Source organism: Trichechus manatus, unplaced genomic scaffold (assembly GCF_000243295.1).
Source record: "Trichechus manatus latirostris isolate Lorelei unplaced genomic scaffold, TriManLat1.0 scaffold00207, whole genome shotgun sequence".
NCBI classification, from domain to species: Eukaryota; Metazoa; Chordata; class Mammalia; order Sirenia; family Trichechidae; genus Trichechus; species Trichechus manatus.
Window position 1 is genome coordinate 557,726 of NW_004444143.1, and position 12,628 is coordinate 570,353.

Genomic DNA, 12,628 nt, shown 5'->3' on the forward strand with positions numbered 1-12,628 from the left:
TATTATTCCTTTCACAAAATTTGGTAAGTTTTTAGCCATTATGTCTTCAAATATTTTTTTCACTCCTAAACTTTTTCTTCTAGGACATCAATGACATGAATGCTAAAACTTTTGTTGTTGTTCCACAGGTCCTAAAAGGCTGTATTTTTTTTTCCTTTTAATCTTTTTCTGTTGTTCAGATTGGATAATTTCTTTTGGTGTGTCTTCAAATTCACTGATTTTCCTCTGTCATCTCCTTTTTGCCACTGAGCCTATCCAGTGAGTTTTTAAAGTTTAGTTATTGTACTTTTCAACTCTAAAAATTCCATTTGTTTCTTCTTTCTATTTTCTATTTCTTAGCTAACACACACACGAAAACCCTGGTGGCGTAGTGGTTAAGAGCTCGGCTGCTAACCAAAAGGTCAGCAGTTTGAATCCACCAGGTGCTCCTTGGAAACCCTATGGGGCAGTTCTACTCTGTCCCAGAAGGGTCTCTATGAGTCGGAATCGACTTGATGGCAACAGGTTTGGTTTTTGGTTTTTTTATTAGACTGTAAATTGTGAAATTGCTTCTTCCTTTTTTAATGTCAGCAGCACCCAGACGAGTACTTCACACACATTAGAAAATTAACAAATGTTGATTAAAAGTATGAGGTAGTCAATGAATGCACGAACTACTATATTTTTTTTTAAAAAAAAAAAACTAGTTAACGAAAATAAGTACTTGGCAATGTAGAAAAAAACATATTTCAGAAGAGAGTGATGCTTTTATAAGAATAAACACAAAAGTGAATGAGAAGCTGAAACAGAACTGGATCCAAAATATGAAGAGAAGGGATGCTGCTGGAGAAGCTGGAGGCCAGCACCAGTGGGTTAGGCTTGGAAGAGATGTATGACAAGAGAAGAAGAGCAAGCAGCATGTTAGATAAAGTCATTTGAAAGCTCACGCTGAAAGGCCTTACTTTTGCACACAGGTCTAAGGATTTTGATGGGAGCTTTTCAGGTAACATCTCAAAGGTGCAGTCTATGCACTGCTGTGCTTCACTTACCTGGCCATTGGCCCCTTGTCAGCTCTCTGTCAACCAACCAGGGCTCCTTCCCTTGCTCCAAGAAGGAGATAACATCTGGTTTGGAAAAGGAACATCCTGCTTAAAAAAAAAGTAATGAAACAAATTTTTGCTAAGAATGTCCTAGGATTCAAATCCAGTCCCTTCATTATCAAGAAAGACGTGACATTACAGGAAGAATCAGAAAAAGGTATAACAGATTATGAAAAACAGACGATTTGAAACATACCCCGTAATTCCCTTTTCTAACTCTACGACATTCCAAACATTCCTCTGGGAACAGGAAGCAGAAATCCAACTGGTTACCTGAAAGGTAGCTGAGCATTTCACATTGCAGGAAGCAGACCTGAGGGCAGAATCTGAATTATTATGGACAGGCATCCTTACCCATTGAAACCAGGTTACTATAATTCTCCAACATCACATCTCTGTATAAATCTCTCTGATCCTCATTCAGGCATTCCCACTCTTCCTGAGAGAAGTCTATGGATACATCACTGAACATCACTGACTCCTGGAATAACAACCAAGTATTACTTTAATCAAGTCTTTTTATTAATTATAAAAAGAAATGCCTTTGTGAAGGAGAGAGAAAAGAAAAAATGAAGGCAGAGGGAGTGACAAATAGTGAGCATACAAACCAAAAAACCCATTGCGTCGAGTCGATTCCGACTCATAGAGACCCTACAGAACAGAGTAGAACTGGCCCATAGGGTTTCCAAGGAGCACCTGGTGGATTAGAACTGCTAACCTTTTGGTTAGCAGCCAAGCTCTTAACCACTAAGTCACCAGGGTTTCCAGTGAGCATACAGAGTGGGGCTAAATGGGAAGCAAGTAGAGGAACTAAGTGTAAAGATATTAGCATGAATGAATCAGTGTGCTTCCACATCATTCTGCTTATGCCAGATAAAACTGCCTGTGTACACAGGAACAAATCCATTATCCAAACAGGTCTGGGAAGGTACAAAATCCAGCTCAGGGGAGTTTCCCAATTAAATGTAATAGTGTATACAAACATCCAGCAAAAAAATACCTGTCATACAGTAAATCATCAACAGATATGAGCCTCTCCCTCCCTTCCTCCCCCTTTTCAAATATCTAAGAGTAAAATTTCAGAATAAGGGAAACAACAAGACATTAAAATCTTCCAGAGGGGGAGGCAAGTAGGTCATATAAAACACACCAGGAATCAGAAAGGCAATGGAATTCTCAAGAACACCCTTCAATATGCTGATGGACAAAAAAATTCTGACAGAGAATCATATAACCAACCTATCATTCTATTGTGAGGGTTGAGCAGAAGTGATAAAGTCCTAGGTATGCAAGGACTCAAGCACCATTTCTTAGGAAACTACTGAAGAATGTGCTCCACCAAAACAAGGGAGTAAACCAAATAAGAGGAAGACATAGGATCAGAAAACAGAAGTAACACAGGAGAGCAGTGAAGGTGAAGGAAAATCCCAGGAAAACAACAAAAGGGAAATCTCAGGAAAACTGTGCAGTAGGCTGAGAGTAACCAGACCAGATGAGAGCAGGAAGACAAAAGGCATGTGTAATGTAGTAGTCTCAGGAGTCATCTAACTTCAAGATGGAGAATGAGAAGAGCCATCAGCCCAAAGCTGATTCCTATGAGGTGGAGGTCAGACATACCTCCACTCTCCAACCATTTTTTTACCAATTCGGACCATCCCTTGGCCCTTTTTGGCCATGGGTTCTTATACATACTTAATATTTGGAGGGTTCCTTCTCTCTCCTCGTACATTTTACCAGTCCAAATCAGTCATTAACAATTAGTCCTTTAGAAGGGCAAATACTCCTCGGGGTGAGGTCTCTCAGGTACCAGTCACTCAGGTCTACTGCCCATGTCCTCTGATCTGGTCAGGTTCTCCAAAAGTCATCTCAGCTTCACCTTTTCTGGCCTCTGATAAAATTTAACTGAGAGAATATTATTCCCTTACCCTGAGAAAAACCTTTAAGGGACTTTTGGTGAGTACACTGTACTCTAGTCCAGCAGTGCCTCCCTCTTAGTCTACTCTTTCACAGTTACAGCCTCTACAATTACACTTTTTACAATCACAATTGCCCTGATTAGCAATCAATACTCACAACTGAATCATAAAGTTGTATCAGCATCTTCCCCCACCCTCTTGTCCGCAGACCCATCAGGAAAAGAGGAATCTATTCAGTGGGGATCCTCCCTTGTCCCCCTCATTCTGAGTGTAAGTACACTCACAAAAGTGTGGAAGCCAGCCACTTCATGCCTTTATCTCTCCATTTCCCCTCTTTTTAGACAGCCAATGTTTAAATTGCTCATCCCTATCAAACCAGTACTCTGAGGAGACAAGTATGTTTCTTGGTCCAAAGAATTTTCTGTTCCAGTTAGAACTCTGAGCATCTGTATCCATAAGCAAAGTCCAGTCCAGGGCAAGCCATCACACTGCAATAATCTATACCAACTCACAGTGTCAAACATTTCTCTCTTCCCCATTTACTTGGGGTCTGGCCAACTCATCCCTTACCCCTGTGGGCTAGGTCAACGGGTACAAGCTGTGGGCTTGGGAATCCACACAACTCCCTGCACTTCAGACCAGCTAGTCCCTTCCTCTCTCTCTCATCCCTAGCAACCAAGGCTAGGTCAATGGGTGTCAGAGGAACACGTCCAAACTGAAACCCATCTCATCACTGCTGCACCTCCCCCACTTCCACTTATCCCATGGATCCAGGTAATCACCTCAAGTGAGCATATTAGGCTAACTAGTCGCTAGCTCCCCTTAGCTTCCAGTCTTGGAAAGGGGTTCTTGATGGGCACTGACATTTCATGGCTCGATGCACCCAATAGTAAACCACTTGCCTGGAGTCCAAAACATGAAATAGTACTTTTTTTTTTTTTTTTCTTTTGCTCTCCCCACAGTTCTGGGTTGATCTGCATGTTTTTCAAATGTAAATTTCCTGCTCCAAAGTTTCTGGGTGGGGCTCAGGTTTTCAACCTAAGCCCCCAATACTCTCTTCACAAGGCTACTGTATTGAAACAGACAGCCTCTATTTCTTTAGGGTAAATCCTAGTTCCCTTTTAACATATCCAGTCAGTATGCTCTTTGTTTTCACAATACTCAATATTCATCTCCCTCATACATTTAGGTCTGTTTTACAACACCAGGTAGGGGAAACGTACCTTTAGTCAGTACATTCAGATAAACACATAAACCCAACCCATTGTCCTCGAGCAGATTCATACTCATAGCAACCCTATAGGACAGAATAGAACTGTCCCATAGGGTTTCCAAGGAGTGGCTGGTGGATTCGAACTGCTAATCTTTTAGTTAGCAGCTGGATGCTTAATCACTGCACCACCAGGGATCCCAGAAACATGTAACCTTTTTAAACCTTCTGGTTTCATCTTTTCTCCACCCTTTGACTATCTTCTCATTCATATGCATACAGCCTTGGGCCTCTGGCAGGGTAGAACCAGAAAACCCTGGCCCTCTATCAGTCATCTTGCTTAACTTGCTGAGCTTTTGCTCCGGGCCACTCCAGATGGGCTTTCTTATCCTCAACTTCCCTATCTGTTGCTCCAGTACAACATCTCTCACTTTCGTTTTAGCCATTACAGATAACAACCACCAAAGTAACTATCCAAGAATCAAAAGTTTCACTTCCCATGACCTTTCATCCTTTCTCTTCCAAAATCCCATGTTTCCATGAGTCAGGAGCCATTGCAGCGAATTCTACTTCTGATGTCAACTGTAATGTAGTGGCATCAGGAGTCGCCTGACTTCAGGACGGGGGATGAGAAGAACCAACAGCCCAAAGCTGACTCCTGTGAAGTGGAGGTCACACATACCTGTACTCTCCAACTGTTTTACCAATTCTGACACCAGCCATCCCACCCATAGTACTCTATTTCTCTGATGGGTTTGATAATTCATTGCAATGGCCACACAGAACTCACAAATCATACTCACAGTTACGGGGTTTATTAGGGAAGTAACAGGTTACAACAGGAGCCCTGGTGGTGCAGTGGTTAAAGTGCTTGGCTGCTAACCAAAAGGTAGGCGGTTCAAACCCATGAGCCATGCCGCAGGAGAAAGATGTGACAATCTGTTTCAGTACGGATTTACAGCCTTGGAAACCCTATGGGGCACTTCTACTCTGTCCTATAGGGTCACTGTGAGTGGGAATCGACTTGACAGCCGTGGGTAGTGGGAACAGGTTATAATTCAGGAGTCAGGATAAGTTTGTCAATCAGGACAGCTTCCAACCAGGATGGCTCTCAGCTTTCTCTCAGCCATGCCTGCAGGCAGGCCTCAGTTCTTGGCCTGGCCCCTGCCTCCAGGTCTTGCTCGGGCCTAGCCTCTGTCCTACTATAGCTCTGTTTGCTCCTCCATGAAGTGCCTGGAGGCAACCCACTCTACCAGCAAGCCTCCTGCATCCTCCTGTTGCTGCCATCTCTCACTGTCTTAAGGGTTACAACTCTCTCACTCCCGGGTCTAAGAGGTTTTCAGCACAGGGACCCCTGGTCCAAAGGAAACACTCCACTTCAGGTTCTTCTTCTTGATGGTAGTGAGGTCCCTCCCAACCTCTGTCAGATTAGCCCTTTTAAAAGCTTACTCCTTCCACCAAGACCACAAATTGACCAATCCCCTTGATAGGCCACAGGCACCTTACCTGCATAATAAACTGTGTAATCCCCGTAATGGTTTTACGTGCCTCATTTGCACAGTAAACAGTCCAATCCCTTTGCAAGATTGCAGCCAAGCAAATCACCACGGCGGAATTACAAACCCAGGGCCAGAAAAGACTAATGATGGGGCAAGACAAATAAGTCTTGTAAATATGTGTAAAATGACTTTAAATTTTTTATTTTAGAAAATTAAATTAGCATATAGTTTAAGAGTTTTAAGACTCTGGTCCATTCTCATGCCACACTATTACATAAGAATTATTCTTTGTTACAACAAATTCTTTCATAGACATAATTTTTTTTAACTGAATAATATCCCATTATATGGATATAAGGAAAACTTTGCTTTTGCTTTTAGATATTTAGACTGGAGGTGATCATTAAGGACCTTTCCAGCACTGGCCCAATCTTAGTTAAAACCACCCACTACTCAACTATAAATTCTCCTTGTTCCTGAGATACAAAAAAATTGATGGAGGATGATCCAGATGCACACAATGCTTTACTGAAGTCTACCTTTCATGGATGTCTTGTGGGGTGTCAGAGTTTTGTACAGACCACCAGTCACACTCATAAACCAGGAGATCTTACCATGTAGTAAGACTGAACTCTAATAACACCATTGTATGTATTTTCTTACTAGAAAAGCCAGGTCTGTGTAGATCATCTGGACTTTTTCCTATAAAACAAACAAACAAACCAAACCCGTTGCCATCTAGTCAATTTTGACTCATAGCGACCCTATAAGACAAAGTAGAACTACCCCACAGGGTTTCCAAGGAGCGGCTGGTGGATTCTAAACACTGACCTTTTAGCAGCCGAGCTCTGAACCACTGCGCCACCAGGGATTCCTATGAAACGCCCCTAATTACTCATCTCCATCCCATCAAATCAGTGTCCAAACACAATAGCTTCACTAATTGGGGAACACATTTTGGTTCCATCAGAACTTCTGGCAGACATCTGAGAGAAGAGATGCTGAAGGATTTACTAAATGAGTAAATAAACATTGCTTAAAAGAAGTGGGAACTGGGGACAGCACTGGATTGTTTAGGAGGAAATGGGGGTCAGCATCCTGACAGGGGACCCTCTTAACCAGTATAAAAAAAATGTTTCAAACCTGTTCTGGGTCAGACCACTTTATGTTACATAACTCATAATCTCTTTGTCAGAAGAAATAAGCATTTCTGATGAAATTCATAAGCAATTATCTGATGAATTTTAATCTGATCAAAACATCTTCTGATAATCTTGTTACCTAGCCACTTATCTAACAACTAATTGTCAGTTAAAAGCACAAAAATCTTTAACCAGATATCTTCTTTTTGTCTAACAATCATTATCCAACTACTTCCTTTTTCTATAAAACTTCTTCACCAAGAGAGAAATTTTTTGACTTAGCCTGTTAGAAACATTTTCCTTTAGCAAGGGTAAGAAAACTTTGACAGCTGCTTACAACTAAACCGTCAGGAAGTTTTTTTTAAACAGAGTCATGACGAGGAAAGCAAATGCTTACATGTACTGGGGGTAAAAATAACACTATGTGAGCAAAAGGAGACAGCATCTGACCTGAGCCATGGCTTCGATATTTGCAGAAAGGGACCAGTCTTCTTCTAGGCCCCTCTTTTGGAAAAAGGCAGATCTAGGGAAGGAAGAAGAAGCTACATCAGACCTCATTTGCCTCACAGCTCCCAGAATGATCATCTTCCCTCGGTTCACCCCACACAAACACTCAGGGGTATTAGTGAGAAGAATGGACAAGTCTCTCATTATTCCTGATTGCAGAGACCCCAGTTCTGACTGGAACAGGATGGATTTGGGCAACTTATCTGGCTTGGAGAATACGTCTGTAGACACACACACAAAGATATTTAAAAAAAATTTTTTTTTACATAAATGGTAGCTTATTATACACCCTGTTATCCACATTGCTGTTTTTAACAACGTATCTTAGGACTGCTGCAACTAGTACATGGAGCTAAATAATTCTCTTAATAGCTACATAGTATTCCAACAAATGGATAGACCTTCATTTATTTAACCAATCTGCTGCAGATGGTTTATTTCTAGTCTTCCACTACTACAAACAATGATATAATACCGTTGCACATACATCTTACCCATATATGAATTCTGAAGAATTAGTTCTTAAAAAAATATAACTGCTCAAAAGGTCATATACATTTAAGTTTGGATACACATTGGTCAAACCAGTTTTCAGTGATACTGGATTGTGCAATCAGGTCCTGTCATGGATTGAATTTTGTCCCCTCAAAATATGTGTATCAATTCGGCTACGCCATCATTCCCAGTATTGTGTGTTTGCCCACCATTTTGTCAACTGATGTGATTTTCCTATGTTTTGTAAATCCTATGTCTATGATGTTGATAAGATGGGATTAGCAGCAGTTATGTTAACGAGGCAGGATTCAATCTACAAGATTAGATAGTGTCTTGAGCCAATCTCTTTTGAGATACAAAAGAAAGAAGCAAGCAGAGAGACGGGGGACCTCATACCACCAAGAAACCAACACGAGGAGCAGAGCACGTCCTTTGGACCTGAAGTTCCTGCATAGAGAATCTCCTAGACCAGGGAAAGACTGAGGACAAGGACCTTCCTCCAGAGCTGACAGAGAGAGAAAGCCTTCCCCCGGAGCTGGCACCCCAAATTCGGACTTCTAGCCTCCTAGACTGTGAGAAAATAAATTTCTTTTTGTTAAAGCCATCCACTTGTGGTATTTCTGTTATACCAGCACTAGATAACGAAGACAAGTCTCAAGTCCTACAAAAGAATCAACTGAAAATAACAGATTATCAGGTATGATAAGAGCTTGAGCAGCAAAAGACAAAATAAAATTAAATATTTTTTTACTTCAAAGGAGTTCATCAACTAAGTGAAAAGGCAACCCACAGACCGGTAGAAAATGTTCAGAAACCATATATCAGATTCAAAAAAACCAAAACCAAACCCGTTGCTATCCATTTGATTCCGACTCACAGCGACCCTACAGGACAGAGTAGTTTCCAAGGAGCAGCTGGTGGATTTGAAATGTTGACCTTTTTATTAGCAGTCGAGCTCTTAACCACTGTGCCACTAGGGCCCTATATATCACATAACGGCCTAATATTCAAACTATATATAACTTTTACAACTTAACAAAAAGACCTACAACCCAATAAAAAAATGGGCAAAGGACTAGAACAGACATTTCATCAAAGAGTATGTTCAAATGGCCAACAAGCACTTGAAAAAATGCTTGACATCATTAGCCATTAGGGAGATGTAAATAGAAACCACAATGAGGTATCAACTCACCCCCATTTGAATGGCAAAGATCAAAAAAATGGAAAACAACAGGTGCCGGGGAGGTTGTGGAGAAACTGGATCCCTCATCCACTGCTGGCAGGAATGTAAAATGGCAAAGCCACTGCGGAAAACAGTTTGACAGTTCCTAAAAAAGTTGAATACAGAACTACCATATTACCCAGCCATCTCAATCCCAGATATATACCCAGAAGAAGTGAAAGCAGGAACACAAACAGAAACCTGTACACTAAAGTTCACTGCAGCACTTTCTACAATAGCCAAAAGGTGGAAACAACCGAAAAGTCCATCAACAGACCAATGGATAAACAAAACGTGGTATATACATACAATGAAATACTATGTAGCTGTAAAGAGACATGAAGTCCTAATACATGCCACATCACGGGCAAACCTTGAAAACATTATGTTGAGAGAAATAAGTCAGTTGCAAAAGGACAAAAACTGTATGATCTCACTTATATATATGCAAATACATAGAAACCAACGATTATTAGTGCTTATTGGGGTGGAAGGGAGGAGGAAAGGGCGAGTTTTTGTTTGAGGGATATTGAGTTTATATTAATGATGGTGAAATGCTTTGGAAAAGGGTAGCAATAAAGGTAATCAATGTCACTGAACTGTAAACAGAAACTGTTGAATGGTGAATGTTTTGGTTTGTATATTTTCACCACAACTTAAAAAAAGAAAAATTGCCGTGCAAGTATAAATCTGTGTAACCACTGTGGTAAATATTTTGGCACCATTTAGTAAAGTTGAATATATTGTATGACCCAGCAATTCCATTGGTAGGTAAACTCATGCAGGTATACCCTGTGTAAAAGAATGTTCATGGCAGCATTGCTCATAAAACTAAAAAATGGAAATAACCAAAATGTCCATCATTATTAGAAGGGATGAAAAATTGTGGTATAATTAGAGTCTAGAATACAAAATAGTAAAGAAAATGAATAAACCACTATTATATCTGTTAATAATAGGGAAACTGAGGCCCAGTTTGACACACTGATTAAGTCTTTGCAAACCCCCCTTACGAGAGACATTTGTTAACCATAAATTAGCTGGACTTTACCTAATGCAAAGAATGTAACTTCAAGTAACTTCCTTTGTTTTCTGAGAGCTAACCCTTGGAACTGCCTGAATAACTGAAGTTGTTGTGTGCTGTCAGGTTGATTTCGACTCACACCAACCCTATAGGACAGAGTAGAACTGCCTCATAGGGTTTTCTACGTTTTAATCTTTAAGAGAGCAGATGGCCAGGTCTTTTCTCTAGCACCTTTTATCATTTTAAAACCTCTGGACAACACCTCAAGATTTGTGCAAATGAATGACCCCCACCCTCCCATCCCCCCTCAGACTAGAGACCTAGAGACCACCTGAAGCTACCTGGGTTCAGTAAGGGGGGGGGCATGGTTCAGTCAACCACGTTAATATTAGGCAATGGTTGCTTTTCTATGCTACTCCCTCCTCTTCACTTTAAAAGCTTCATTGTAACCAGCCTACATTGACCTATTTTTTTTTCGAAACAGAATCGACTCCCTATATGCATACAGAATAACTGCTCGAATAAACCCTATGTTTTAACTTCTTTGTGTTTTGATTATTTTTTAACATATCTAATATGGATGATACTCACAAACATAGCAAAACAAACAGCAAAACAAAAGACATGACAGTATGACAGCATTCATATTAAGTGGAAAAAGTACAGTATAACGCTTAGAAAGCTATGCATAAATGATAAAACTGTCTTAAACTTATCCAGTCCCACACCAACCATGGAGACTCACTGTCATAGGCAACCCACCCTCAAACGGTCACATAAGCACAATCACACATTTACCAAGGGGACACGCACAACCGTATATTACAACAGCACAACATATTACCACGTCACACTAGAACTGTCACAGGCACCCCACACCTGCACATGGTCACACAGTCACGATCACACACTAACCACTAATCACAGAGTCACAGGTATCTCCACCTGTATTCAGTACCTCTCACGGGTCAGTCACACAATCACACACCCCTACGGAGACAAACGCGATAACCAATCATAAGCTCCCCACACCCGCACACACAATGCCGCACATGATCACAATCACACACAAACCGCGGGGTCGCGCAACAGTCACAGGCTCCCAGGCTGTGCTGTGCGCGGTGTTACGGTCAGAACCACACCACCCACCACGGGAACGGCCGGTCACAACCGCACGTTCATTCACCACACAGGCAATTTCACAACATCACCACCTCCCCGCACAAGACCGAGACTAGGGCTCCTTACCTCAAGCTTTCCAAGCTTCCGAAGTAGCAGAGACCCCCACAGCGCTGGAGCAGATGCCGGTGCAGGCCTGAGGGTCCCGCCAGCGCGTGACTGTGAGGCTGAATTCCCGCGAGAAGCACGGTCATGCCGCAGAGTCCTCTTGGAAACGTAGTTGGAGACGTACCCGCGGCAAAGATCTTGGTTCTCGGTCGTTAAGATTCCTCTCGGCGATTAGCTGCGGCCCCGCGAAAAGGATTGCGCTGCCTCATGCAAATGTGCCTCGGAAACCTCACAAAGTCCCAAATGAACCTCGGGCCGTGACGCCCAAATAAGGCCAGTATGGAGCGTTTGAGACGGTCTTCCTTCCCGAACCCGGACCACTATACCTAAGAAATGGACAGGTTGGGGAGAGAAGAGCAAGTTTGTTCGGGGAGAGAATTCGCACCGCTGAGCCTTCTGGGAAGTGTAGTTCGGTGCAGGCTAAGCGGCAGATGGACCGTTCGAAAGTTCTCTAGAATCCTCTCAAAGCTGAACCTAAGGCTGGCCACACCCCGGAGAGTCCTGGGAGTGCTAGGGCGCGCGGGGGTTGCGCAGGCGCAGACTTTCTGGGTCGCCATTTTGGCCTTTGTGGTGGGTTTTGCTCTGGGTAGGAATCCTGGTTGCTCAGTGGTGAAAGCGTTCTGCTCCTGAGGGAAGGGTCAGTGTTTGGAACCTACCAGCCGCTCCATGGAGAAAGATGTGGCAGTTTGCTTTCGTAAAGATTTATAGCCTTGGAATCCCTATGGGGCAGTCGTACTCTGTCCTAGAGGATCGTTATGGGTCATAGTAGTGAGGTTTTTTTTTTTTTTTTTTTGGCTTTGGGTATCTCTAGTGCAGAGGAATGTGGGATTGGGGCTTCTCAGACCCAAACCAGATGGCGAGAGCCAAGGTGGGGAGACTAGAAACTTGTGACCAGACTGAGGAGGCTGAAGGGCAAGGGTCGCTAAGCATGCGAGGGGAGTAACTAAAACCAAACCCACTGCTGTTTTGTCGATTCCGACTCATAGCGACCCTATAGGACAGAATAGAACTGCCCCAAAGGGTTTCCAAGGCTGTAAATCTTTACGGAAGTAGGCTGCCTCATCTTTCTCCCCAAGAGCGGCTGGTGGGTTGGAATCGCGGAGCTTTTGGTTAGCAGCCCAGCGCTTTAACCAGTGCACCGCGAAGGGACTACCCCTTTCCGTCGAATCGATAGCGACTCAGCGAAGGGACTAGGGAGGCTGAAAGGGAGGAGTGTCCGTAAATGCTTAGCGGCTGATGTTACT

The 12,628-nt window shown here is 42.5% G+C and overlaps 1 protein-coding gene across 8 annotated transcripts in view; it reads right to left on the bottom strand.

The window, feature by feature from the left end:
• LOC101343990 (zinc finger protein 14 homolog) overlaps window positions 1–11,790 on the bottom strand; it is a 123,290-nt gene extending 111,500 nt beyond the window's left edge. Inside the window, exons 1-5 of one of the 8 annotated variants that reach the window (XM_023742271.1) lie at window positions 11,346–11,790; window positions 7,297–7,369; window positions 6,368–6,406; window positions 1,434–1,560; window positions 1,029–1,127 (exon numbers count right to left, since the gene is read on the bottom strand). In XM_023742271.1, coding sequence (XP_023598039.1) covers window positions 1,029–1,127; window positions 1,434–1,560; window positions 6,368–6,406; window positions 7,297–7,369; window positions 11,346–11,470 — 463 coding nt within the window. In that variant the 5' untranslated portion in view covers window positions 11,471–11,790. The other 7 variants (XM_023742264.1, XM_023742266.1, XM_023742270.1 and 4 more) reach the window with 7 other exon arrangements.
• Between the last annotated feature and the right edge of the window lie 838 nt (window positions 11,791–12,628).